The sequence below is a fragment of the Loxodonta africana genome, chromosome 4 (assembly GCF_030014295.1).
Source record: "Loxodonta africana isolate mLoxAfr1 chromosome 4, mLoxAfr1.hap2, whole genome shotgun sequence".
Taxonomy (NCBI): domain Eukaryota; kingdom Metazoa; phylum Chordata; class Mammalia; order Proboscidea; family Elephantidae; genus Loxodonta; species Loxodonta africana.
In genome coordinates this window covers 16712275-16739609 of record NC_087345.1, presented here as the reverse complement: position 1 = coordinate 16739609, position 27335 = coordinate 16712275, and the positions used below count along the sequence as shown (strand labels likewise).

The 27335-nt window shown below is 50.8% G+C and overlaps 1 protein-coding gene across 1 annotated transcript; it reads right to left on the bottom strand.

The window, feature by feature from the left end:
- Positions 1-21663, bottom strand: PVALB (parvalbumin). The gene is made up of 4 exons (XM_023559949.2): positions 21584-21663; positions 19768-19900; positions 18345-18454; positions 1-203 (listed from the first exon to the last, which is right to left on the bottom strand). The coding sequence occupies exons 1-4, from the start codon at positions 21642-21644 to the stop codon at positions 175-177; spliced, it is 333 nt and encodes a 110-aa protein (XP_023415717.2). The 5' UTR covers positions 21645-21663; the 3' UTR covers positions 1-174.
- Between the last annotated feature and the right edge of the window lie 5672 nt (positions 21664-27335).

Sequence of the window (27335 nt, the reverse complement as noted above, 5' to 3'; positions counted from 1 at the left end):
ACAGCCTTTATTATTTCTCCAGCATTTTCCAGAAGAATGGTGTTATTTGAAGGCTGCAGGGGATGGGAGGAGTAAAAAATAACATAAACTGAACAGAACGCAGGAGGGCAGCAAGAGGGGCTGAGGTCAGCTGTTTGGGGCAGAAACGTGGAAGGCCAGGGCAGTCAGTGCCTCTTAGCATTCAGCCACCAGAGAGGAGAATTCTGCAAGAGAAAGTGACAAAGGAAGGTGAATCAGAGGTGGAGAGGTCAAAGGAGGCTGGTCACACTCCAAGTACACAGCTTTCTTTCGGTTCTTGTATCCGTTGCAGGAGGCCCGGGGTGACGGAGTGAGTGAGTGAGTGGGGGAATGAATGAATGAATGAAGTGAGATGGGAAATGGTGGGCCTACCATATCTTTTGCCTCATGATATCATACCACTCACAAACTATTATTCATAATAAACCTAAAAAAGTCCCATTGCCGTCAAGTCGATTCCGACTAATAGCGACCCTATAGGATAGAGTAGAACTGCCCCATGGAATTTCCAAGGCTGTAAATCCTTATGGAAGCAGATAACTACATCTTTCTCTCATGGGGCGGCTGGTGGGTTTGAACCGCTGACCTTTTGGTTAGTAGCTGAGTGCTTTAACCATTGCGCCACCAGGGCTCATCATATTATTCATAATAATAACAATAAAATTTTTGTGAATGTTTATCATACCCCAGGCACTATTCTAAGTACTTTATATACAGTATCTTACTTGACAGCAGCAATAATCCTGTAAGGTGCGTATTACCATTATTCCCATTCGGAAGCTGAGGCACCGAGTTCAGCAGTTTTTACAAGACCACACAGCTACTAAAAGGCAGAGCCAGGAGCCAAACCCAGGTCAGCCTGACTCTGGATCCGAGCTCTTTCTCAACTATTTGGCTAGTTGTTCCCAAACCACCCACCAGGATCAACTGCAGAATTTAAAAAGATGCAGATTCCCAAGCCCCCACCCTGGAATTTCTGATTTAGGAGGTCTGGGGTGAGAAGCAAGTTGCCATGATCCTGATGAGCAGTCAGGTTCAAAAGCCACCATGCTTGTCTTGCCACCTTCCTGGGAAGACCAAGCATGGCCCCTGCCCTGTAGAGTTTCCAAGGAGAAGCTGGTGGATTCGAACTGCTGACCTTTTGGTTAGCAGCCAAGCTCTAACCACTGCATGCTCCAGCATGACCCTAACCCAAAAAAACTTGTTGCTGTCGAGTCGATTCCGACTCAGAGCCAACCCTATAGGGCAGAGTAGAACTGCCCCACAGGGTTTCCAAGGAGTGCCTGGTGGATTCAAACTGCTGACTTTTGGTGAGCAGCTCTAGCACTTAACCACTATGCCACCAGGGTTTCCAGCGAGTCTAAACACGGGATCATCTCCACGAAGCACAGAGATGTGAACAGGTACAGGTCCTCGGAGTAAGCCGGGCTCTGCCTCTCATAGCTCCTTATTTAAACCCCACAAACACCTGGGAAACTGGGGTCTATTATTTCCATTTTACAGAAGGGAAAACTGAGCCCCAGAGAGAAGTGACTTTTCAGAGCTTCCAGGTCTAAGCCAGCATTCAAACTCCCCTGTCCAAGGTCCTCCTTCACCCCCATCACATCTGCTTACCTTCAAGTTTACCGTGGGCTCACCTGCCCTTCCCTCCTGGCAATGCCAGGCTTCCATGCTCCAAAAACCAAAAACAAACCCATCATGGTCGAGTCAACTCTGACTCCTAGCGACCCTATAGCACAGAGTAGAACTGCCCCATAGAGTTTCCAAGGAGCACCTGGTGGATTCAAACTGCCGACCTTTTGGTTAGCAGCTGTAGCACTTAACCACTAGGCCACCAGGGTTTTCCTCCATGCTTCTGCGGGTATTAATTATTGGTGTCAGTGACTGATGTCAGCACTAGGGGGCGATCAAAGGTCCCGCCATTGAATCCAATTCTACCGAAACTAACAAAAGGGCAGCCCCAAACAGGTGAAGGGAGACCCAAGGTGACAGAAGCTTCTGGTCAAGTTGGGAAACAAGACAGGCAAGAAGTGCTCTGTGTTGCCACTTTTTCTCTAAATCTCCAGCACGCAGGGGCATCTCCACCTGAGGCCTTTACACCTGCTGTTCTCTCCACCTGGCTCACTCAGCCGGCCCACGTTTTCTCACACTAGTTCCTTCTCACTCACCTGGTCTTGGCTCCACTGTCACTCCTCAAGTGGCCTTCTCTGGCCACCCTGGTGAAAGCAGTGATCCCCGTCCACCACTGTGATCCTCTTTGCTATCACCACGTCTTACTAGCTCCCCAGCACTGACCACCTCCAGAAGATTTTTGAGTTTATACTTGCTGACTTGTTTGTTTTCTGTGTTGGAGCATAAACGCCGGGGAGGGAGGCAGGGAGTCTGCTGTCTCCCTGCACGGGCGCAGTGCCTGACACTGAGGGGCAATAATGTCTGTGAAAGGATGAGAGAGGTACGAGGCTTCAAGTCTCAAAGGGAGAAGCGGTGTCTTCTATTTAAGGTAGCAGGAAAACCTTCAAGAGGGAAGGTGCCTCTGATTGAGCACTTTAGGAAGGGGCAGGAGTCCTACAGGAAAAAGCAGACGGAGGAAAAGGGATACCTCCAGTCAAAGCCTAGGAGGGCAGGAAACACCGGGGGTATTTGGGAAGACCCAGCAGCTGTGCTGGGCTAGAGTTGTGTATGATAGGACAAATACAGCCGAAGAGGCCTGGCCTCCAATCTGGCTCTACCGCTCATGGACTGTGTGACTTCAGATAAGGCACCTAACCTTTCTGAGCTCATTGTCATCATCCATAAAAGGAATAAAAGTTGGAGTCCTCGGGTGGTACAAACTGCTAATGTGCTCATCTGCTAAGTCAAAGGTTAGGGGTTTGAGTCCACCCAGAGATATCTCAAAAGAAAGGCCTGGTGTTCTCCTTCTAAAAAATCAGCCATTGAAACTCTATGGAGCACATAGGGTCACCATGAGTCAGAACCAACTTGAGGACTACTGGTTTGGTCAGCTTCCTGGAGTGGAGGTGGTCAAAAGAGATAACAGGTATGTCAGGTGCTTGGCACATGGAAGGTCCTTAGCCCCCACTGATTTCCATGCCCCTCAACTGTGAGGTCCTCCCTACAAGGGTCAAAAGGGGTATGGTTCAGCAGCCAAGACTTCAGCTTTCTCTGGAATAAAGGGGGTCCAGGGAATGTCTTCTCTGGCGTTTTTTTTCTCCAGATGAGAGCAGGCAAGAAGGAGTTTGCCACCATGTACCACCACGTGGTCCTGAGATGCCATGTCCCAGGCTGCCAGGGCATGCAGGACCCCAGGTCAGCCAGTCTCCATTGCCTCTAGGAAGTGGAGCATCGTGAGTGGGGAGGGCACAGGTTGGGGATCAAGGGTCAGGGGCTCCAGTCCTAGCCTGGCCCTATTTGCTGGAAAATGCCTCTCTGTGGGCTTCAGTTCCCTCGTCTGCCCCTGTGGTGAAGGGTGGTGAAGGGTGGGGGCACTAGTAATTCTCTCCAGGAGCAAATGAAGAACTGCATGTGAAATGGCTCCCAAAAGGCCAAAGCAAGCATCTGGGCTTCCTTGAGGTAAGCCCCACCCTTCCTGGACTTTATACGAAATGCAGATGTAAAAGCCTATCAACGTCATTCCTTAGTTTTCATAACTGTACCATTGTTACATGAGATATTACCATTTGCAGAAGCTGGGTGAGGGGTATATGGAACTCTCTGTACTACCTCTGCAATTCTTCTGTAAGGCTCAAATTGTATCAAAACACAAACTCAACAAGAAACAACAAAATCCAGGTGTGTTATCATCATGGAAATAACCTGGCACTGGTAGAGGGACACATACCTGGGCTCCTCACCTTTCTGGAGCTTGACCTGGGAAATGGACACTACCCTGTCCTGTCCCCAAGCTGTCCCTTGAGGACAAGAAAGACGGATGACCAGGATTTGGGGTCTGGGCAACCTTTCAAGGAGGCTGCAGGTAGGAGAGAGGGAGGGTCTACCACCTGGTCCTAAAAGCCCCCAGGCTCTCAGGCTGAGTACTAATAGTGAGTGACACGAGTGGAATCCCAAATAAATAACTGAGCAACAAACACCCTCAAAAAATCTCCCCCACCCATCAGGTATCAAAGCACTCACTTTCTCAGCCATGAGCCATGAGTCTCTACGGTCCTGCCCACCTTGGTGGGGAGATGACTCTTTTGAGAAGTCTTTTACTGTTAGTACTTTTATTAATATTGTCTGTTTATATAATTAGTAAAAAATAGTTGCTGTCAAGTCGATTCTGACTCATGGCAACCCCATGTGTGTCAGAATATAGCTGTACTCCATAGAGTTTTCGGCATCTGGTTTTTTGAAAGTAGGTCACCAGACCTCTTTTCCGAGACACCTCTGGGTGGACTCTAAACTTTCTGTTGGCAGCCGAGCACGTTAACCATTTGTCCCGCCCAGGGACTCCATATAGTAAGTAACTAACATTTATTGAATGCCTAGGTAAGAGAAATTTTGCATATATGATCTCGTTGAATTCTCATGACTATCCCATGGGGGAGATACCTTGGTCTGTATTTTACATGTGGGGAAACTGAGGCCCAAGAGTTAAATAGCTTGACCAAAGTCACACAGCGGGCATGACTCAAGCCACCCTCTTAGGTTGCCTTCTTTAACCTGGAGGTTTCTGACCTGTTGAGACCTAGGTATAAAGTGACATGTGTCCCAGCTTGAATGTCACTGCCCCATGACTCTGTCACGTTGGCCCTTTTTAATTTACTTCACAGTACTTAGCACTTTCTGAAATGATCTTATTTTTGTCAGTCTTCCCCCACTTGAATGTAAATCCAGGAGGGCAAGGAACTTTGTCTTGCTCACCACTCTTCTAGCAGCTAGAAAAGGCCTGGCACACAGCTGTTGTTAGGTGCCGTTGAGTTGGTTCCGACTCATAGTGACCCTATGCACAACAGAACGAAACACTGCCCGGTCCTGAGCAATCCTTACAGTTGTTATGCTTGAGCTCATTGCTGCAGCCACTGTGTCAATCCACCTCGTTGAGTGTCTTCCTCTTTTCCCCTGACCCTGCACTCTGCCAAGCATGATGTCCTTCTCCAGGGACTGATCCCTTGTGACAACATGTCTAAAGTATGTAAGACAAAGTCTCGCCATCCCTGCTTCTAAGGAGCATTCTGGTTGTACTTCTTCCGAGACAGATTTGTTCGTTCTTTTGGCAGTCCGTGGTATATTCAATATTCTTTGCCAACACCATAATTCAAAGGCGTCAATTCTTCTTCGGTCCTCCTTATTCATTGTCCAGCTTTTGCGTGCATATGAGGGGATTGAAAATACCACGGCTTGTTTTTTTGGGTCAGGCGCACCTCAGTCTTCAAGGTGACATCCCTGATTTTCAACACATTAAAGAGGTCCTTTGCAGCAGATCTACGCAATGCAATGCATCGTTTGATTTCTTGACTGCTGCTTCCATGGCTGTTGATTGTGGATCCAAGTAAAATGAAATCCTTGACAACTTCAATCTTTTCTCCGTTTATCATGATGTTGATCATAGGTCCAGTCGTGAGGATGTTTGTTTTCTTTATGTTGAGGTGTAATCCGTACTGAAGGCTATGGTTTTTGATCTTCATTAGTAAGTGCTCCAAGTCGTTTTCACTTCCAGCAACGAAGGTTGTGTCATCTGCATAACGCAGGTTGTTAATGAGTCTTCCTCCAATCCTGATGCCCCGTTCCTCTTCATATAGTCCAGCTTCTCAGATTATTTGCTCAGCATACAGATTGAATAGGTATGGTGAAAGGATACAGCCCTGATGCGCACCTTTCCTGACTTTAAACCAATCAGTATCCCCTTGTCCTGTCCGAACAACTGCCTCTTGATCTATGTAAAGGCTCCTCATGAGCACAATTTACTGTTCTGGAATTCCCATTCTTTGCAATGTTATCCATAATTTGTTATGATCCACACAGTCGAATGCCTTAGCATAGTCAATAAAACACAGGTAAACATCCTTCTGGTATTCTCTGCTTTCAGCCAGGATCCATCTGACATCAGCAATGATATTCCTGGTTCCACATCCTCTTCTGAAACTGGCCTGAATTTCTGGCAGTTCCCTGTTGATATACTGCTGCAGCCACTTTTGAATGATCTTCAGCAAAATTTTGCTTGCGTGTGATGTTAATGATATTGTTCTATAATTTCCACATTCTGTTGGATCACCTTTCTTGGGAATAGGCATAAATATGGATCTCTTCCAGTCAGTTGGCCAGGAAGCTGTCTTCCATATTTCTTGGCATAGACAAGTGAGCACCTCCAGTGCTGCATCTGTTTGTTGAAACATCTCAATTGATATTCCATCAACTCCTGGAGCCTTGTTTTTCGCCAATGCCCTCAGTGCAGCTTGGATCTCTTCCGTCAGTACCATTGGTTCCTGATAATATGCCACCTCTTGAAATGGTTGAATATTGACTAATTCTTTTTGATATAATGACTGTGTGTATTCCTTCCAGGAAGCATCAAAAGAAGATGGAAGGCACACAGCAGAAGCTAATAAATGAATGCCAAATGAATGAATGGCTCAAGGATCCTCCTTAGGATTCAGCAAGTACTAACTTAACTCACAGAATTCTCATGACAGCCCTGGGAGGTAAATGGGAAGATTCCCATTTTTATAGATGGGGACACAGAGGCCTGGAGAGGTGAAGTGTCAAGGTCATGTGGAAAATAAGAGGAAGAGCCAGGACTTGGCCCCTGGTCTCAAGAATTTCCCCTACCTGAATATGGAGAAGCAATTGCTGGTACGGACTCCCCCAAAAAACGAACAAATCTGTCTTGGAAGAAGTACAACCAGAACGCTCCTTAGAAGCAAGGATGGCGAGACTGTATCTTACATACTTTGGACACGTTGTCAGGAGGGATCAGTCCCTGGAGAAGGCCATCATGCTTGGTAGAGAGTCAGCCGAAAAGAGGAAGACCCTCAATGAGATGGATTGATACAGTGGCTGCAATGATGGGCACAAGCATAACAACGATTGGGAGCATGGCACAGGACCAGGCGGTGTTTCGCTCTGTGGTACACAGGGTACCGACTCAACAGCACCTAACAGCAACGTTCCTGGTAGGGCTGGAGTCCAGCTGGGGTGGAAGGTTGAACTCTCTCCAGCTTCAATCTGCCATTTAATTCCTGGTTTGGGCCCTGAGTTGCTCTGTCCTAGAATAAAGGAGGCCTGAGTCCTTCCTCCAAGGCCTGTACTTGCAGAGATGATCAATAGGGGACGCCAGTCTTTACTGCTTCCCATGCCACACCAACCTCTCTTCCTCCCTCCCCGGAAATGGACTCTCAGGCTGCTTATCGGGAACCAGCAGCCAGTTGCCACTGAGTCTACTCTGGCTCATGGCGACCCCATGTGTGTTAGCAGAATGGTGCTCCATAGGGTTTTCAACGGCTGTGACCTTTCAGAAGTAGATCACCCAGCCTTTCTTCTGAGGCGCCTCTGGGTGCATTCGAACTGCCAACCTTTCAGTCAGTAGTTGAATACCTAACTGTTTGTGGCACCCATGAGCAAAGAGCCTGTTAATCACCTTTACACCAGATGGGCCTGGGGGCAGTCGGTTGCGGAGGACCGTGAACGCCAGCTGAGGGTCTCTCCAGAAGCAGGAGGTCTGGCATTTTTTAGCCAAACTATGGGAGGTCTTTTCTTTCATTTGTCTATGTCAAGAAATTTGGAGGACAGCTGCCTGGCCAACCGATTGGAAGAGATCCATACGTGTACCCACTCCAGAGAAAGGCGGCCCAACAGAACGCAGAAATTATTGAACAATATCATTAATATCACATGCAAGTAAAATTATGCTGAAAATCATTCAAAAGTGGTTGCAGCAGTACCTCAACAGGGAACTGCCAGAAGTTCAAGCTGGATTCAGAAAAGGATGTAGAACGAGGGATAACACTGCTGATGTCAAATGGATCTTGGCTGAAAGCAGGGAATACCAGAAGGATGTTTACCTGTGTTTTACTGACTATGCTAAGGCATTCGACTGTGTGGATCATAACAAATTATGGATAACACTGCGAAGAATGGGAATTCCAGAATACTTAATTGTGCTCATGAGGAGCCTTTACATAGATCAAGAGGCAGTTGTTCGGAAAGAACAAGGGGATACTGATTGGTTTAAAGTCAGGAAAGGTGCGCATCAGGGCTGTACCCTTTCACCATACCTATTCATTCTGTATGCTGAGCAAATAATCTTAGAAGCTGGACTATATGAAGAAGAACGGGGCATCAGGATTGGGGGAAGACTCATCAACAACCCGCAATATACAGAGGACACCACCTTGCTTGCTGAAAGTGAAGAGGACTTGAAGTACTAACTAATGAACGATGAACATCAAAGCCCACAGCTTTCAGTATGGATTACTCCTCATTATAAAGAAAACAAAAATTCTTCCAACTGGACCCATAAGCAACGAGAAAAGATTGAAGCTGTCAAGGATTTCATTTTACTTAGATCCACAATCAACGCCCATGGAAGCAGCAGTCAGGAAATCAAACGATATATTGCATTAGGCAAATCTGCTGCAAAGAACCTCTCTAAAATGCTCAAAAGCAAAGATGTCACTTCGAGGACAAAGGTGTGCCTGACCCAAGCCACGGTATTTTCAATCGCCTCATATGCGTGTGAAAGCTGGACAATGAATAAGGAGGACTGAAGAAGAATTGATGCCTTTGAATTATGGTGTTGGTGAAGAATATTGAATATACCGTGGACTGCCAGAAGAACGAACAAATCTGTCTTGGGAGAAGTACAGCCAGAGAGATCCGTGGAAGCGAGAATGGCGAAGCTTCACCTCAAATACTTTGGACATGTTATCAAGAGGGACCAGTCTCTGGAGAAGGACATCCTGGTTGGTAAACTGGAGGGTCAGCGAAAAAGAGGAAGACCTTCAACCGAGATGGATTGACACAGTGCTGCAACAATGGGCTCAACATAGCAACGATTATAAGGATGGCGCAGGACTGGGCAGTGTTTCGTTCCATCGTACATGGGGTCGCTGTGAGTGAGAGCCAACTCGCTGGCCCTACCAACAACTATGGGAGGTATTTGGGACCTGCAGGGTTTTCCAGAGCTTGTCAGTCAGACCCCTGCTTGCTCTGGGGTCCGCTCTGAAGCAGCCAGGGCTTCACCATGGCCACGTGCCTGGCTTTTTGCAGAGAACACAGGATTCTAATTATCCTTTCAGAACCTTGAGAGGGCTCTTAGTAGACAAATAGAGGGCAGAGGCCGCCTCTCTGTGTCTTGTGGGTCTCGCTCAGGGCAGAACGCTTACGAACCAACCAATTAACCAACAGCCTCCTATCAAAAGGTCTCCTCTGAAATGTTCAGGGCTCTCCTTGAAGAAAAACAAACGAGCAAACAGAGACACTGTAAAGTCTGACTTTGTGGGAAGATCCTGATTGGGGGGTGGGGTGCAGAAGTTGGGGTACAAGTTTTGGTTCCACCAACCACTGTGTCCTTGGACAAGACACCTCACCCTTCCAGGTTTTGGTTTCTCTACCTTGCTGTGGCAAAGCCTAGAAAATTCCCTTCCAGCTCTCACACAGCGTTTGGAGCAACAGATAAGGGCTCAACCCCCAGCTCCCCAGCTTCTTGCTTCTGTGGCTTCGACTGGATACCTCACCTCATTGTGCTTGTTTCCTCTCTTGTAAAATGGAGCTCATGAGAGTACCTGCCTCCTCGGGGTGTCCTGAGGAACCAGCATTAAAGCCCTTGGCTTCGTCACAGAGCCTGACACATAGCACGCACTCAAGCAATTGGCAGCTGTTGTTATCAAGAGGCTTCTGGAAATCAATCCATTAAAGCCAAGCCTTGAAATGCCGGGCTACTGCCTGTGACTTAGCAGGGACTCTGTAGATGGCACTGGGACCTTTGTTATCATCACTGTTGCTGTTGTCATTGTTTGTCTCCGTTACCCCTACCGTTTCCTGCCTCTGCCCTGGCACCTGCCTACAACTTCTAGCAACTCTGGAGCTGGGTCGGAATCATGTGCCTTCATTTCCCGGCTAGTTGGCCTTAGGTCACTATTTTACCTCTCTAAGCCTCAGTTTTCTCATCTACAAAGTGGGTATAATAATGCCTACTTGCAAGGCTATCGGGAAGACCAGCAGAAAACATACAATTGAAATATCTCAGAACAGTGCCTGGCACATTATAGGTGGTCAATAAACACTAGTCCCACCTCCCTTGGATCTTCCCAGGGAAACTGACACGAACTGGAACTTTGAAATAACAACCACAAAGATTCTGAAACTAAGAAGCACAAGCAGGACATAAACAGACAGAGGAGACAGGAAGCCTAAATAGCAACCACCTGCCCCGATACAAATTTCCGGCTCTATCAGAACAATCCGGACCGGAATCCCACCTGCAGCATGCCCATCCGCGGGACCTCAGTCTCTGACCCTCAGTTTCCTCATCTGTAAAATAGGGATAGTGAGCGTATCTCCTCATAGGGTTATGGTGAGGTACGCTTGAGATAACGGACCAGAAGTGCCTAGTACAGTGCCTGGCACCAAGTGGGAGCTTAATTAAATCAACTCTTATTGCTGAGGTGTGAGGGAGAGTGCTGTTTTGGAAGGATTCAGAAAGTTCTTCCTCCAATAAGACGTGCAATTATAGCACTAACTTCTGAGTCTCAAGCCTCCCGGAAGGCCCTTTGAGGCTGGCTTGCTGATACCTTCAACGTTCATTCAGAAAGCGACCAGGCAGGCAGGGAAGGGTGGGGGCTGGGCAGGCAGCAGATGGAGATTCAGAGACTGGGAGGACGCTGGCCTCCTCGCCTTTAGGAAACTGAAATTAGCCTAATTAGGTCTGCCCAGTCCGGGCTGCTGTGGGGATTGGACAAATTTAGAAAGTATTGACAGGTGAGAACGGCACAGGCTGATAGCCTGAAGTGAAACCGAGAAGGACTTTGAGTCAGCAGCTGGAAGGCTCTCTCCTCCCCTCTGTTGTGATGACCAAGACGAAGGAACCGGCCTCCTGGTTTATCACCTTGCCCCTAAATAGATCCTGGGCTGGGTTTCTTAAAATTGGTATTGCAAACAAGGATCACGTTCCCATCCTAGAGAACGGAGGCAGAGTCATCCGGGGTCACGCCAGACAGCCGCGAGGAGGCAGCGTCAACAGTTCTGGGGGCCTGCTCTGTGCCAGGCACTGCCCTGTGTATTAGCCCATCTCATCCTCGAGCTTTCGTATCTCCATTTTACTTCCGGCAACACTGAGGCTGAAAGTCACTCAGTGAGGAAGATTCTAACTCAGGCACAGCTCACGCCAGAGTGGATCCCTTTCTCAAAGGATGGAGTTGAGTGGCCCTGCATTCTGACTCAGGAGTCCCTGCCTAGCGCAAATGGTTAAGTGCTTGACTACTAGCCGAAATGTTGGTGGTTCAAACCCACCTAGAGGCACCTCAGAGGACAGGCATGACGATCTGTTTCTTAAAGGTCACAGCCTTGAAAACCCTATGGAGCAGTTCTGCTCTGAGACACATGGGGTGGCCGTGAGTCAGAACTGACTTGACAGCGTTCTGACTCAAGCGATATCCTACAGACAGAAAAACCAGAACCAGTTACCACTGAGTCGACTCCGACTCGTGGCCACCCTATGTGTGTCAGAGTAGACCTGTGCTGCACAGGGTCTTCGGTGGCTGACTTTTTGGAAGTAGATTGCCAGGCCTTTCTTCTGAGGCACCTCAGACCTCCAACCTTTCTGTTAGCAGCCGAGCACATTAGCTGTTTGCACCACCCAGGGAGAAGAGGGATAAACGGAAAGTGAAGGTCTTTTTCTGCCCTGACTACTGCTCCTCTTTACTGAGGGCAATTATGTAAGTGCTGCCTCTGCTCCCTCTGCTCAATCTTATCTAGTGCAGCATAAGGCTGGAGTCAGGCGAGGTCCACCTGGGAATAAAAACGAGCAGCTTGCTAAGCACGGGAACCATTTATAACCTGGATATCTCCACGCAGCCTAGTTGGAGAGAGTACCGGAGTCAGGAGACCCAGGTTCCATTTCTGCCAAGGATTTGCTACATGACTTTGGCCACTTAATGTCCTCTGGGCCTCAGTTTCCACATCTTTCAAGTGGGGGTCACAGCCTCTGCCCGCCTGACCCTATTGGCTGATGTGAGCGTAATATGAGACGCGGACAAAGCAGTGTCCACCTTGGGGCCCGGCGGCCAGGACCTGGCCCTGGTACTCACGTCCTGCCTTCCTGGGAAATCAAATCCCACACTGGCTAAAAAAAAGGCTGGAATTACAGGGAGGCAGGTGAGAGTCTCCTTGAATCCTTCTCCCGTTTCTCCTGTCTTAGACTCGATTTCATATCATTTGAGGATTTGTTTCCCACTGCTTCCAAGGGGTTTTGAGGCGGCTAACAAATGAAATATAAAACCAAAAACTAAACCCATTGCCGTCTAGTCGATTCCCACTCATAGCGACCCTATAGGACAGAGTAGAACTGCCCCAAAGGGTTTCCAAGGAGTACCTGGTGGATTCGAACTGGTGACCTTTTGGTTAGCAGCCAAGCTCTTAACCACTGCACCACCAGGGTTTCCATAAACGAAATATACATTCTAATAAATATATAAAATAAGAGAGAAAAAAGTATCACTCAGTCATTTCCAGAACAATCTCACTTAATGTGAGCAACAACTCTGTTAGGTGACTGTTTTGATTCCCACTTTACAGATGAGGAAATGTGTGTCCAAAGAGAGGCAAAGGCTTGGGCACGCTCACAGCTGGCGAGTTCTATTTTCTGTCTGGGAGTCCCTGGGTGGCGCAAACAGTTAATGGTGCGCTCGGCTGCTAACCAAAAGATTGGCAGTTCAAGTCCACCCAGAGGTACCTCAGAAGAAAGGCCTGGGGATCTACTCAGAAAAACTCAGCAACTGAGCACAGTTCTACTCTGACACACATGGGGTCTCCATGAGTCTGGAGTTGACTTGACAGCAACGGGTTTAGTATTTTCTGTCTGACTTCAGGTGTGCTGTTATAGCCTGAGGACTTACTCCATCACTCCACCTCCCTTGCTAAATAGACTACCTAAGGATAAAAGAGAACAGATTTTGCCAGAAGGAAGCAGACAAGGCAAACGCCTTCAGGCAGGTGAGCGGAGACGGCAATGGTCAGGAAATAATTTTGACTGGAAATTTTGCAGCAAATGAAGGGGAAAAGCAAAGCGTGGGCTCTTGAGTTTGAACAGGTTGGAAGCATGGAAACTGGACCCATGGACGAGTTTCAGGAAACGCACTAGGATTGCATGTGTGTGTGGTGTGTATGTGGGTTGTATGTGTCTTATCCAAGTAAGTGGCGATGAGCGCAAACGTCTGGGTTCGAAGTGGGGCTCGAACACATATGAGCTGTGTGGTCTTGAGCAAGTTGCTCCACTTCTTTGGTCCTCAGTTTCCTCGTCTGCACAGTGAGGGTCACGGAGCTACTTTGGGGAACTGTTGTGAGGACTGAAAGAGCTATAGAAGTAAGGTCCATGTGCAGTACCAGGCACACAGGAAGTGCTGAATGGATGGTAACCACTATTTCTGCCAATCTGTAAGGTCCCAGCAAGCGTCACAGGTGGAGTGCCCCGGCCGGGGACACATGCCCATGTGACAGGCAGGAAGGCAGAGGGGATACAAGCCTGGCCAGACCACTGTGCCTCAATCCTGGCTCTGCCACCTGGCAGCTGAGTGAGGGCATTTTGCTTAACCTCTCAGTGCCTCTGTTTTCTTGTTTGTAAAATGGGGGTTGTAAAGCAGTGGTCCTCAGAGTGTTTTCCCCAGACCATCAGCATCACCTGAGAACTCGTTAGAAATGCAAAAGCTTGGAACCCATCCCAGGCCTAAGGAATCAGAAATCCTGGGGATGGGCCTGGCCACCAGTGCTTTCCTGAGCCCTCCAGGTCTCTCCAGTGCAAGCTCAAGTTTGAGGTCCACTGTTGGGAAGGCAAAGTGCTGGGAAAGGTACATGTCACGTAGTGAGTCCCATCTGCTGTGCGTCCTTGCATTTTGCAGTTGCAACTGGGATTTTGGCACCTACCTCCCTTTCTAGCTTCTCTCTCTTTTTCCCCCTTAAAACCCCCCTTGCCAGCATGGCACTGGTCTCCAACGATCAATCGACCACAGCTATAAAAGTCTTTGAGCTTCCTGGAAGGAGTTGTCCCAGAGACAGGAATGCAAAGGGTTATTATTAGAACTTTGTCTCTCGACTCTCCCCCTTCAAACTGGGATCTTAAAGAACTTGATGAATATCACCTTCAGAAGGACAAACAGAGCTGGGGACGGGGTGATACCTGCCTCTGGGCTCCCCCAGCCACTGCTGCATGCCAGCCTCCAGCCCACGCAGGTCTCCAGCCTTGGCCGGCAGACTGCCTCCCCCTACAGGCAGCCACTGTGCTTCCTCATCCCCGCACACATATATATTCATTCATTCATGTAATAAGCAAACATTTCTTGGGCCCCTACTATGTGCCAGTCCCCATTCCAGGTACTGGGGATTCACAAGTGGACAAAACAAAGTTTCTGCTCTCGTGCGGCTAACATCCTAGTGGGAGAGAGAAGCAAGCAATAAGTCAATCAGTGAAATAATCTTACCATAGATGCTCACTAGGCCTTGAATGAATGAATGATGGTGGCAGTACAGGGCATGTGCTTTGGAGCTCAGGTCTTGATCTTGTCTCTTCCTAACCATGGGACTTTAGCCAAACCCTTAGCTACTGTAAGCCTCCATGTTTTCAGCTCGAAAATGGGACACTCCTAGGATCCACCTCTAAGAGTAGTTAGGAAGATTACATGAGTGCAGTGCTAAGCACTGTGCCTCGCACACAATAGGGGCTCCATGAAGTAGGTGCTATCACCATCCTTATTCAAGGTCACACAGCTGAGCCCAAGTGCCAAGTTGGTCCTCTGTCGAGAGGTTTATCCACCGTGATATCTGTGGAGTCCTAGAGCTAGAAGGGATCCCAGTGATTGGCTAGTGATCGGATCCCTGATTGTACAGACCAGGCACATGAAGGTCAGAGAGGTTTTGTGATTTGCCCTAGATCATACGGGGAGTGGAAGGCATCCTCCCGCGGTGGGGGCAGGGCTGGGACCCGCTGGCAGTCAGAAGCAGCAGAGCACGTGAAACGGAACCTGCTGGGGCCTCATAAGGGGCTCTCCCTCCCACCTCACTGCCCTGTTGGGCATCATCACACCCACTCTTCCCAGCCCCCTCCAGAAGGCGTACGGGGCTTGGGCAGTGGGAGGCGGGAAGGTGTTGCATGGAGCGCAGTCGGCACTGGTTGCCCGTTTCATCTCTTCCCCCAACCATTGGCTCTGTCCTGACCTCAAAATTCCAGTGGGAGGCAGCACAGGTGGGAAAAGCCTGGATCCTGTGGTCAGATAGCCCTGGGTTTGAATCCTGTTTCTGGCACTTGGGGGCTGTGTGACCTCGGACCCCCTGAACTGCCCCTTCTGCATCTCTACCTATATCCACTATCATCCCAAGGTCAAATGAGGTGATATTTGTACGGAGCCCCGCACGGGGCTGGGCACATATTACACATCCCGGTAATACTTCTCTCTCTCCTCCTATTCCTGGCAAACCAATCTTGCTCTTTTCTAAACATGCCCTCAACTTTCCAGCCCCCGTGCCTTTGCTGATGCCAATGCCTGGGCCTGGACCTCCCCTTTCCGCTCGATTCCATGCTGTGTCCCTCCACACAGATCTCGGCCTCCACCTCTCTCTCTCTGCCTGATACGGTTCTTCACTTCTGTATAGATGCTTAGAACTGCAAGCAAGGCGTGGATAGACTACAAATAATATCGCAGCCGCCATTTATTGAGCACTTACTATGTGCTAGGCCCTGCGCTCAACATGCATGTACATTACGGCACAGAACCCTCACATAATCCCAGTGAGATACTTATTATCACGCCCAGTTCACAGATGAGGAAACTGAAGCTCAGAGTAAATGCGCCGCTGTTCAGAGTCACCCGGCCAGGAAATGGTGACACCAAGAGCTGGGCCTGATTCATCTTTTCTTATCCCCCACTGCTGGGCACGGACTTGCTACTCGGTAAATCTCTGCTGGTTTTATGGAAGAATTTAGCTCTTTAAGAGCCAAGTACGGCAGGGGGGAGGCAGGGAGGCAGGCGGGGAACCAGGCCAAAGCCTGCCCTGGTTTTCCTTCATCATTTAGGTTGTCGGTGAGCAGCCAGCCATGAAGACCCTGCCCAGAGCTTCTGAGCTATGGCATATTAGCCGCAAATAAAAATGGAGAGGCAAGCCAGAAGGCCTGGGTTGGGGTCACGGTAAGGACCAGGGCTTGGGATGCAGCTGACTGATAGGTGGCTCAGTGAGGATGGGGTGTGCGGAAGGACCTGCCGCCCACTGGAATCACCCAAGAAAAGCCACCAAGGTCTCTCTGACACTCTCCACTCGGCTCCTTTAAAACCACCTCCCCCTTCCCAGCCATGAGAAGGACAGCTGGCATCGAAGGCCAGGGGACTCGCTGTGTCTGACCTTGCTAGAGATGGCGCATTCTTGTCTCTGGCATAAAACTTTAATAAACCCAACTCCCATTTGCAGAGTCCTTGTAACTTCCCAAAGCAATTTGGTGTCTACAGCCACTTAATATTCACAATGAGCCCAAGCCAGTTTTAGGATAAAATTGTGCACTCCATTTGCCAACAAGAGGACCTAGGTATGGAAAGATGATATGACCAAGATCACAGCTGATGGGGACAGAGAGGGAAGCATGGCACGGGGGTCTGGGTTAATTAAGTGCCTGCTTTGTATCAGGTGGAGCCCTGGTGGGCCAGTGGTTAAGAGCTACAGCTGCTAACCAAAAGGTCAGCAGTTCGAATCCACAAGGCTCTCCTTGGAAACTCTATGGGGCAGTTCTACTCTGTTCTATAAGGTCAATATGAGTCAGAATTGACTCGACGGCAATGGATTTTTAGTTTTTTTTTTTTAGCTCCGGTGATGTAGTGATTTAGAGCTCGGTTGCTAACCATAAACATCGGCAGTTCAATCTACCAGCCATTCGTTGGAAACCTTATGGGGCAGTTCATAGGCTTGCTGTGAGTCAGAATCAACTTGACGGCAACGGGTCTGGTTTTTCTTTTTCTGATGTGCCAGACACTTTACATATTAACACATCTAATCCTCATGACAACCTTATGAGATAAAAACTATCAATACCTTCAGTTCATAGATGAGGAAACTGAGGTCCAGAGTAGTACCCTGAATTGCCCAGGGTCATACAACTAGAAAGTGGTATGTGGAGATTTGAATGTGGAGAGCCCAGGCCAAGCCCATGTACCTACAGACACAGGAGTGAATAATACAGCATAGCACACTGCAAAGAGGCCTGGTTTGGAGTTCTGCAGACTTGGCTGTAAATCCGTGCTCCACCACTTATGTCCTAGCTCTTTGAACTAAGTTAAGCCGCTTGAACCTCAGTTTGCACATCTGCAAAATGGAGATACTTCCCAAGGATGCTGTGATGTCTAGGAGAGCTAAACCTGTGACAGCACCGATGCTAAGATGTATTCCGTGACTACTAGTTGGATCTGAATGGAGGAGTGGGGCGGTGGCCTGCCAGTCACTTGCCTGTGATAAGATCACAGCTTGAAAAGTAAGGCAAGGCCAGATATTTCTTTTCCTGATTCCCACACGACACCCGGCTGGCTCTTTCCCTGGCTCTCCTGCAAAGCTGGAATGGTACGTCTGAATGAAACCAAGCACATTTTCTGGGACTCAAGGTTACGGAACACCAGGACGAGGTGCCGAGGAGGCTGGGAGGGAAGGAATTTCCATCCCTGGAATCTGAGCATGTGAGAGCTGGAAGGGTCCTTGGAGATCAGTTGGCCTCATCTCCTCGGGTTACAGATGGGAGACTGAGGCCCAGAGAAGGGGAGAGACTGCCCAAGGTCACACAGTGAGCTTGGGCAGAGCAGGGACTGGAACCCAGGGAAAAGTTCAGGAAAAGTTCCAGCAAAATCCCAAATTCTCCTGGGCTTCCTATCCAATAGGGGAAAAGAGAATCCATTCTTTCTGAGTTGTTTAAATTTAGTTAAATTTACCAGTTTTTTTTTTTTTTTTGGCCTGGCTCATGTGACCGAGCTCTCAGACCTAATGGATTGCCCCCCTGCCACCTTTTTTTCCTAATCTTGGGGTGTGACGGAGCCCCTTCTTCCCCTTCCCTGTAACCAGCATAGCTTTATGGATTTTTTTTTTTTTTTTTTTTTTGCTTTTCAACATCCCAACGATCCACACTGTGCCAGACCCTAGTCATAGTGACCCACCTTCGGCCCCAATTTTGCCGTCCCCATCCTTGTCTCCAGCAGCCAGCAGCATCTTGGTTTCTTTAGCAGTCAGGTCTCTGGCATCTGAGGAGAAGCCCTTTAGGATGAACCTGAGGGAGGAAAGGGTGAGAGCAGGGAGGGAGTCAGATGAGGTCACCTTGCTCCGAATGGCTGGTGGGCTGGCATCTGCACAGGGGACACATGCAGCTGGGACAGGCAGCACAGTGGGCATGTAATGCATGCAGCCATGCCAGGCCAGGCAGCCCGGGCTGGGCTATGCCTTTGTGGGTGAATGTGCAGGAAGGGCAGCTGGCCTCATCCAAGGGTTGACCCCACTTCAGCACCTACGTTTGTTGTTTTTTCAACCTGCATTAAGTGCCTTCTCTCTCCTGGCCTATACTGGATACTAGGGGATATAGAGAGGATCTTAGCAAACCTCCTAATAAGATTGGGGAGGAGGTCAAGGACTTAGAGAGAGAATGCACGGGGTGATGGATGCAACGACGGGGAGCAGAAAGGGGCGTAGAGAAGGTGCATTCATTCCACCTGAGGGAAGGGGAAGATCTCCGAAGGCTTCCTGGAGGAGGTGGTGACTGGAGCATGGGTAGAAGTTAGCCTGACTATGTGTGTGCAAGCACACTTGTGTGTGCATGTGTTGGCATGGCTGGGTAGAAGAAATTTCCAGATAAATAGAACCTTTGTGGGACGGTTTAGAGGAGAGACAGGATGGGTGGGTGGGGGGGTCCCCAGTTGAACAGCCCCTCCCCACACCCTCTCCTTCCTCCTTATGACAAAATTCAAGGCAGCTTTGGCTGGAGGGTGACATCAGACACAGCTGGGCCGGCATATGTGGGCCAGGGATTTATGATGGGAAGGTTCTTGGCCCACTCAGTTTGCCATTTTCCTGGTTATAGCCTTCTCCTCCTCTGCTTTGCTCCAAGGACTCCTGAACCCCTAAAGCTGGCTCTGCACCCCCTGAATTTCCCTGAACCATGTCTAGTCACCCTAGGACAGGAGTGGGAGTCTGCAGGATGGTGGAAGGTGCCTTTAAAAAACGTCCTCTGCCTTGCCTATGGTACAAGCCAACCAGAAAAAACTACCTCTTCATTTGTATTAAATTATTAAGTAGTAGCATTCCATTAGCAATATTAAGTGGCTGTAATTGAACCCAGTTAGTTGCGCTTTCTGCTGAGGGTTTTATTCTTCCGGAAGCAACAGCACCAGGGGCATTTCTCCCCTGGCTCCCCGGGTCTGAGCTCTGTGGTCACGCACGTTTATCCTCCATCTTCCGTGACGGGAGCAGAGATAAGGGCGGCGGGGGGGCGAGGGGGGGGTGCTGACGGGAACCTGGAAGCAAGAGTCCCAAGCCCACCTCCTCTCCCTGAGCCTCAGGATGGGCATCCCCCCAGGAGACTCAGTTTACCCCAGCTCCTCCTCCTCAATGAAGCCACTCTTGTCTTTGTCCAGAATGTGGAACACCTTCCTCACGTCATCCGGGGACTTCTTCTTCAGGCCCAGCATTTGGAAGAACCTTTTGTGGTCGAAGGAGTCGGTAGCTGTGGGGGAGGAGTGGGTTAAAATGAGGACACAGAAGAGGCGTAGGGAAGGGTGGGAGAATGGGGGCGGGCATCACATTGGCTGACTGACTCCCACCTGCCAGCCTTGGGAGGGGGACTCCAGGGAACGGGCCTCCACCTGAGGGCTGAGCCTAGGCGAGGTCACACAGCTGGTGGGGGAAGAGGTGGGGGGGCTCACACCCAGATCTTGCTAGCCCCCAAACCGGCCCCTCTATCCACTGCACCCTGTGCTGATGGTGGAGGCAAAGGGGGGCTTTCTGTAGAAGAAGCTCATCTTAGAACCCAACCAAGACTTTCGGTCCTATGAGAACCTTGTTTCTATGAAGAGGCGGTTGCTGAGGGGTGCCCAAGGGTGGTGAGAGGGATAACCAGAGTGTGTGTGGGGGGGGTGGTGAGGGAGGATAGCCCACCCTCTTTGTGGCCACAGATGGTGTTGCCAGGAAAATCAGCACAGAGAGGACAACTTTTCCTCTCAAGGTCACACAGTGGCTGGGAGGAGGCTGTGTGGAGGGCAGGACCCAAAAGTCCTGGCTTTGCCTCAGAAACCCATTCTTGTGCCAGTTGGGGAGGGCTGCCAGGCTCCTGAGGATCTCAGCTAAGTTTCTCCACAGAAGTAGCAAGGTGACTCAAGGTAAAGTGATCATTGCCTGCCCAGAGCTTCTCCGTGCCCAGGGGAGGGGACCCCAAGCAGAAACGAAATGGGAGCCTTCCAATTTTCTGTCTTAAGTTCCTCTCTTAGAACGCCCTGGAAAGGGTACAAAGTTAGACCAGGTAACCTGGGGCAGGAGGTGGGGGGTTGGACTGTCCTACTGGGAGTCGGGCTCCTTTCCTCTCCTCTGCCCAGGGCCAGAGGGAAGAAAAGTTGCTCCCTTTGACACTGGGGTGATGGACCAAGTCCTAGAGGTGCAGTGGGGACCCCAGTTCTAACCCCCTTCTGCCACATTTGGTGACCTTGGGCAAGTCCCTTGACCTCTCCGAGTCTCAGTTGGGGCAGCCAAGCGCTAAAGTCGGGGTGGCTCCGAGAGGTGAAGCTGCCGGCTCCCCTCCCTCCTGCAGCCCTCCCGCCGCCCTCTTGGGCTGGTAGTTGGAAGCTCCGGGGATGCTCCGCTCAAGGCTGGGCAGAGCGGAGCGCCAGCTCCGGGAAGGTCACCTCGCTTTCGGGTCCGCTGGAGGCGGGGGACGCTGAGCTATGGGAAGGGGCTCGGATAGACTGGGAGCCAGCAACGGCCGCCTCCGGGTGGGAAGAGTCCTGTGCACAGCCCGGGTTGGGGAAAGGGGTGAGAAGGCGTGCGCGCTTGCAGCCCCTCCATGTGCCTTGAAGGAGAAGTCCCGAGCGCGACCAGAGAACTCAGAGGTCCCGCCTCTGGCCCTGGACTTGGCCCTTGGCCCTGAACACCTGAGTCCTTGCAGCTCGTGGCCATCGGCCACAGCGCCGGCAAGTTTGGGTCGCTCAGGCGGGACGCCTGACCTCCCTGCCAGATGCCTGCGCCAAGCTCCGCCCGGACGGAGTTTGGGAAATGCCAAGGACCCCCGCCACCAGCGCCCCGCGGGATGAGTGGGCAGAGAAGTGCTGGGAGGACTGGCTTGCAGTGTGGCCCGCGGGGTACAGGGGAGAGGGTGGTGGATTAGGGAAGGAAATGCGCAGGGTAGCGCGCTGCTCACCGGCAAAGGCTCCCACTGCCTTCTTGATGTCCTCGGCGTTGAGCAAGTCTGCCATCGACATCCTGCAACTGTTTGAGCGGGCAGAGCAAGTGCGAAAAGATTAAAAAGTGCTTTTCTCATCATTTCTGCTCATATGACCAGCGCTGCAGTGCTGCGCGCCGGGCGAACGCCCGCCCGCCCTGGCACAGCGCCAGGGGGCGCCGGGCGGGGCGCGAGGCTAGAGCTACTCAGTGCAGCTGCGCCACCGAGCAGCTCGGCCGGCCCCGGACCGGCGCCCTCAGCTCCTGGACCGCCCCGCTGGGGTCCGAGAGATTCCAGGGGCTGTGGCCAGTGCGAGGGCAACGGGCGGCCTCTGGAATTTAGTGGGCGCTCGAGCTACTAGCCGGGTGGGGCGGAGTTCGCCAGCCGTCAAGGACATGCAGGAGGTGCGGGCTTGGTGCAGCACAGAAGCTTCGGCCTGTGCACCTGGAAAGCTGTAGGCCACTTTGACAGGATACTGAACCTGCAGAAGCCAGGCCTCTATCCCTGTGGCCCCTCAGCTCTATTCCTTCTCTCTCTTCGCCCCTACCTCAGCCTCGCCTCCTGTCTACCCTGGATGCAAATCTATGCTGCAAAATCTGAGCGTTGAGGTCTCCAAACCTGACCCAAGGACACAGTGAAGGGGTGGCTGGGACAGGCGGGCACTGCTTGGGCCCTTCGTGGGCACTCCATCTCACATCTGGCAAGGGATGTGCGCTTTGAAACCTGATTTTTGTTTTGTTTTTGCTAGCCTGGCTTTTCAAAGAGCTCTTCTCAGACCTCCCCCGCCCCTTGCTTCCCTGGTCCCCTTGTCGACTTGGTCCACCCTCTCTCTCTTCCCCACAAGCCTTTTGTGGGGGAGGATAGAGTGGAGGAGGCTACTTGGAACCTCTATGCACCTTCCCCCACTAGGAGACCAGGGGCCCTGTGTATGCATGGGAGAGAGGTGGCGCCTTGGGAGCACACTTTCTAGATAAGCTCCAGCTGGTTTTGTGCACCAAACTTCATGTGTTTGGAAACGTGACACTCCCTAATAAGTTGCAACCAGAGACCAGTTGCATCCTTTTCCACAGTCTCTCAAGGATCCAGGCTGTCACCAGCTGCCTGCAGGGCATGCAGAAGGAACACCGGGGTCAGGAGGCCTGGGCCCCAAATCTGAGGCTATGCTATCTCCTGTGTGACCTTGGGCTGTGTCCTCCCCCCTCTCTGGACTTTTGTCAGTGGAGTTGTATTGGATGGTGGTGGTGGTCCCTTCTGGTGGGGAGGGACTGGGGCTGGAGTGGCCCCTGGTAGTGTTGACCAGGGTGGGAGGAGGGCTGCCCAGCTGCCACTGGCTCAGATTCCCTCACACTCCCTGTCAACACTGTCTCCTGTGCTTGGCCCTGGACCCCTGCCTTTCCTGGAACCCTGAGGAAGCCACTGACTCCTGGGGCGCCCTCCCTGTGAGTTAGCTCCTTCAGGCCATACATAGCCCACCAGTTAGCTTAAAAGGGACCAAGGCTGCAGCTCCCAACCTGGTATCCCTTGGCTCGAGGTCTTTCCCCTGGACCTTCCTCAGATGCTGTGGTCCCTGCTGTCCCTGCTGCTGCCCCACCATTTCTGACCCCACCCCAGCTGGGCTGCTAACTCGGACCATCGGAGCTTCTATGCTATCCTGTTAGCCGCAGGCTCAGCCTAGTTGGAGAATCTGTTTTCCCAGCCAAAGGACACTTATGCTATCCTGGTGGGGAAACTGAGGCTGGAGAGAGTCAGCGAGTGGCCTAGGGACACACAGTGAGGAGTGGTCAAGCAGGGACCACTCAGGGTCTGCTAATTCGAGGTCACCAATTGCTCCAATGCCCCTCCCCAGTACCTGGGACCCAGCCTTATCAAGTCTCACACTCAGCCCTATCTGAGTCTCACATGTCTCCTGGAGCAAACCCAAGCACTGAACCCCAAGCTGAAGGCTGGAGCCTCAACAGGGGCCCACCCTTCTTCCTCTCCTTCCTCCATCTCTCCCTGACCAGCTAGATACCCTCTCTGGGCCCAGTCCTCCTGCTGGAGCATCAGCTGATTCCCTTTCAGCTCTGCCCTTGATATTGATCAACCCGTCCATCCTCCACACACCGTCCTGCCTCCTCTGCCCACTCGGGGGCCCCCTCTGGTGGCATTGCCAGAGGCTACAATATCTGGCTCCACCTCTCTTGTTCTATAGATGGGGAACCTGGGGCCCAGACAGGGGAGGGATTGGCGCAGGTCACCCCAGAAGGCAGGATGGAGAAAGAACGCAAAAGTCCATACTCCTACCTCTCAGCACCCCCACCCCACCCCCTGGGTGGCTGGGGGAAGGGGAGATGCTGTCCCTTCCAGCCGGCCCCTCCCTACTGCATCCCTCCAGCCCAGGAGCTACCACTCACCTGGTTAGGGGTGGAGGGCCAGAGCCTGTACTGAAAGATGGGGCTGGTGGGAGTCCTGTTGGAAAGTGAGCCTAGTGGTGGGATGGCCACCTATATAGGCTTCTGCGTTGGCTATTTTGGGAGGTGGCGCACCCCCCAGTCCCTGTCCCCCTCCCCTTCCAGCGTCAGGTACTTCCCAACCGTCTGTATCACATTCACTCTCCCTGAGCCCATTGAGCCAGGCCTATTAATAATCCTTGGCCCCTGCCTCCCTCTAACACCTGAAACTGAGTCCCAGGCAGGTCTCACCCTCTCCAGGAAGCCTTCCATGACCACCTCAGATGGCAGCAACATATCCTTTCTCCAAACTCCTGTCAAGAAAGGAAGAAAAAAGGCATGGAAGGGAATGGAGCAGGGATTGTCTTCTTAGGACTGGGCGAAGTTCATCTTTTTCCTACGACACTGCAACACAGGCACAGTCACCATACAGAGAAGGACACCAAGGCGCAAAGATGTTTTGTGACTTGCTGCTTAAAGCCACAGACGTGGGAAGTGGTAGAGCTGGCAGTGGCCCCAGCACTTTGATTTGATGATCTCATGCCTGGTGGAAAGGCACGCTCAGCATGTTCTCTGACAAGTCTCTTCCTCTCTTTGTGTCTCAAGTCTCCCTGTCAGTAAAACCATCTCCATCAGGGCCAACCTGTGCTCTGCAGATGGGCTGGGGGGACTAAAATCCCCCTGAAAATACACGCACAATGTCCCATGCAAATACCCTTTTGTGGAGCAAAGGGCCATAGGTTTCATGAGATTTGCATGACACCTGTCTTAGGCTGGAGATGACAGTACAATGGGTGTGTTTTTAAAAGCATGAATGAATGAATGAATTTAACAAATATTTATTGAGTGTCTAGTCTGAACAACATGAAAGGTCTCCCCCCGGCCCCATTCACCTTAAAAAGATCTCCAGGATGCTGAGGTTGTCAATATTAGATTTCAGTTCTTGACGGTGACATGAGGAGGCCCAGCTTCCATGCAAAGGTTGCTGGGAGGTTGACACTCTAGTTTTCTATTGCCCATTGGCTCTGAGGGTGAAAAGAGTGGAGGAGTGGGCCAGATGGGGGAGGCTGTAGCTGTAGCCTGGATGTGTAGTGCTGGGCCCGGACTAGGATAATGGTAGTGATGATAGAGAGGAATGTGTAGACAGGCGAGTATCTCAGACGTGGGGGCAAATCCAGCTTGGACAAATCCAAGTTGACTCCACATTTTCAAGCCTGGGTTGGTTGAAGAATGGTAGCACCGTTTGAAGGTGGTGAGTCTGGGAAGGTGAGGCCTCGATGGGGAGATGATTCAGCAGAATTGAGAACCCTAGGGCGTTAGGGCTGGGGCAGTCTCTGTAGTTAGCTACTGTAAGCTGCTCATTTGACAGGTGGAGGGACCAATGCCAAGGTGACCTGCCCCAAATCACTTAGCAGGTACTGGAGGAACCAGGGCCTTGAGTTGGGTCTGGGATGCCTAGGGGATGCCCTGGAGATGCCCGGAAGACCTGAATTCTGAGAGAAATCAGGGCCGGTGGTTACCGGGGAGGCTAAGGAGTTGAAGCATGAGAATGGTTGAGCTCAGAGAGAGGGAAATTGGTAGTCTTGGGGACCAGCCATTGAAGAAGATCCCTGGCTACAGGCTGGGAGAATAACCACGTTTGTTGAACACTGTGCTGGGTACTATCTACACACACAGCATCACGCTTTCATCCTTACGCCCCGTCTACAAGGTAGGTAGGCATTGCCATCCCCGTTTTACTGATGGGAGAACAAGGCTCAGAAAGGTTAGGTAACTTGCCAAAGGTCTCAGAGCATAGGTAGGATTTAAACTCAGGTCTCTCTGGCACGAACATCCTTTTTTCCTTTGTACTCCACTATCCTTTGTACCTCTCACATACCTTGGACATGGTTTCAGGAGGGATCAGTCCCTGGAGAAGGACATCATGCTTGGTAAAGTAGGGGGTCAGCCAAAAAAAAGAAGACCCCAATAAGATGACACAGTGGCTGCAACATTGGGCTCAAGCAGAACAACGATGGTGAGGATGGCGCAGGACTGGGCAGTGTTTTGTTCTGTTGTACACAGGGTTGCTCTGAGTCAGAGCCAACTCGAAAGCACCTAACGACCACCACTATCCTGCTTCTTGTGAAGATGGACAGAAGATATACATTGGGGGCAGGGCTCCCCATGAGTGAATTCTTGGGAACCAGGATGCCTCCTCGCTGTCCCCATGTCTTCTTCATGTATCTGCAATTAAGCAGGTCTAGAGGTCCTGGTCGCACAGTGGTTAAGAGCTCCAGGGAGCTATGGCTGCTAACCAAAAATGTCGGCAGTTCAAATTCACCAACCGCTCCTTGGAAACCCTGTGGGGCAGTTCTATTCTGTCCTGTAAGATTGCTATGAGTTGGAATGACTGGACGGCAATGGGTTTGGTTGGTTTTTTGAAATGGTCTGTGGGGATGCATTTATTGAGTGCCTACTGTGTGCCTGGTGCTTAATGAACATTATCTCATTTTACCCTCAGCCCTGGTGGCTCAGTGGTTGAGCGCTCAGCTTCTAACCAAAAGATTGTTGGTTCAAATCTACCAGCCGGTCCACTGAAAAAAGATGTGGCAGTCTGGTCCTGTAAAAAATTACAGCATTGGAAACTCCATGGGACAGTTCTACCCTGTCCTGTAGGGTCACTATGAGTCAGAATTGACTTGACAGCAATGTTTTTTTTTTTTTTAATAGCCCTCTTCTATTTGAAGAAATAGAATCTCAGAGAGGTTTAATGACTTGCCCAAGGTCACACAGCTAGTAAGTGGTGGAGCTGGGATTTAAACTCAGGCCTTTCGGATTCTGAAGCATTTTTTCCACAGCACTTGAACCAGGGTAAGGATGTCCTAAAGCCTGAGTAGGATGTCTTGAAACATTACCCAGTTCCTTTTGCTCTGAATCTGTGCCAATGAAGCAGCCTTCACTTTATGAATTTGGTTTTACAAGGGCCTTGATGTCAGAAATGGGTTATCTGTCAGGCCTGTTTAGATTGCAAGTGACAGAAAGCCTGACTCAGGCTGGCTTAAGACAAAAAGTGGAATTTACTGACTCATGCAACTGAAAAGCCAGGAGGGTTCAGGTGTGGCTTGATCCAGCTTCACTGGCTGGGATTAGCTCTGCTTGAGCATACATTCATCCCTGAACCAGGCTCTGTGGATCACAAGGGGAGCGCATGGGTTGCCTGGTCTAGTTCACAAGCCACCCTTACCTTAAACTGGGGGTGGGACGGGGTGTCAACACCAGTGGAGCTGCCTGGGCAGGGGCCTGTTGCTGGACAGAGGGAA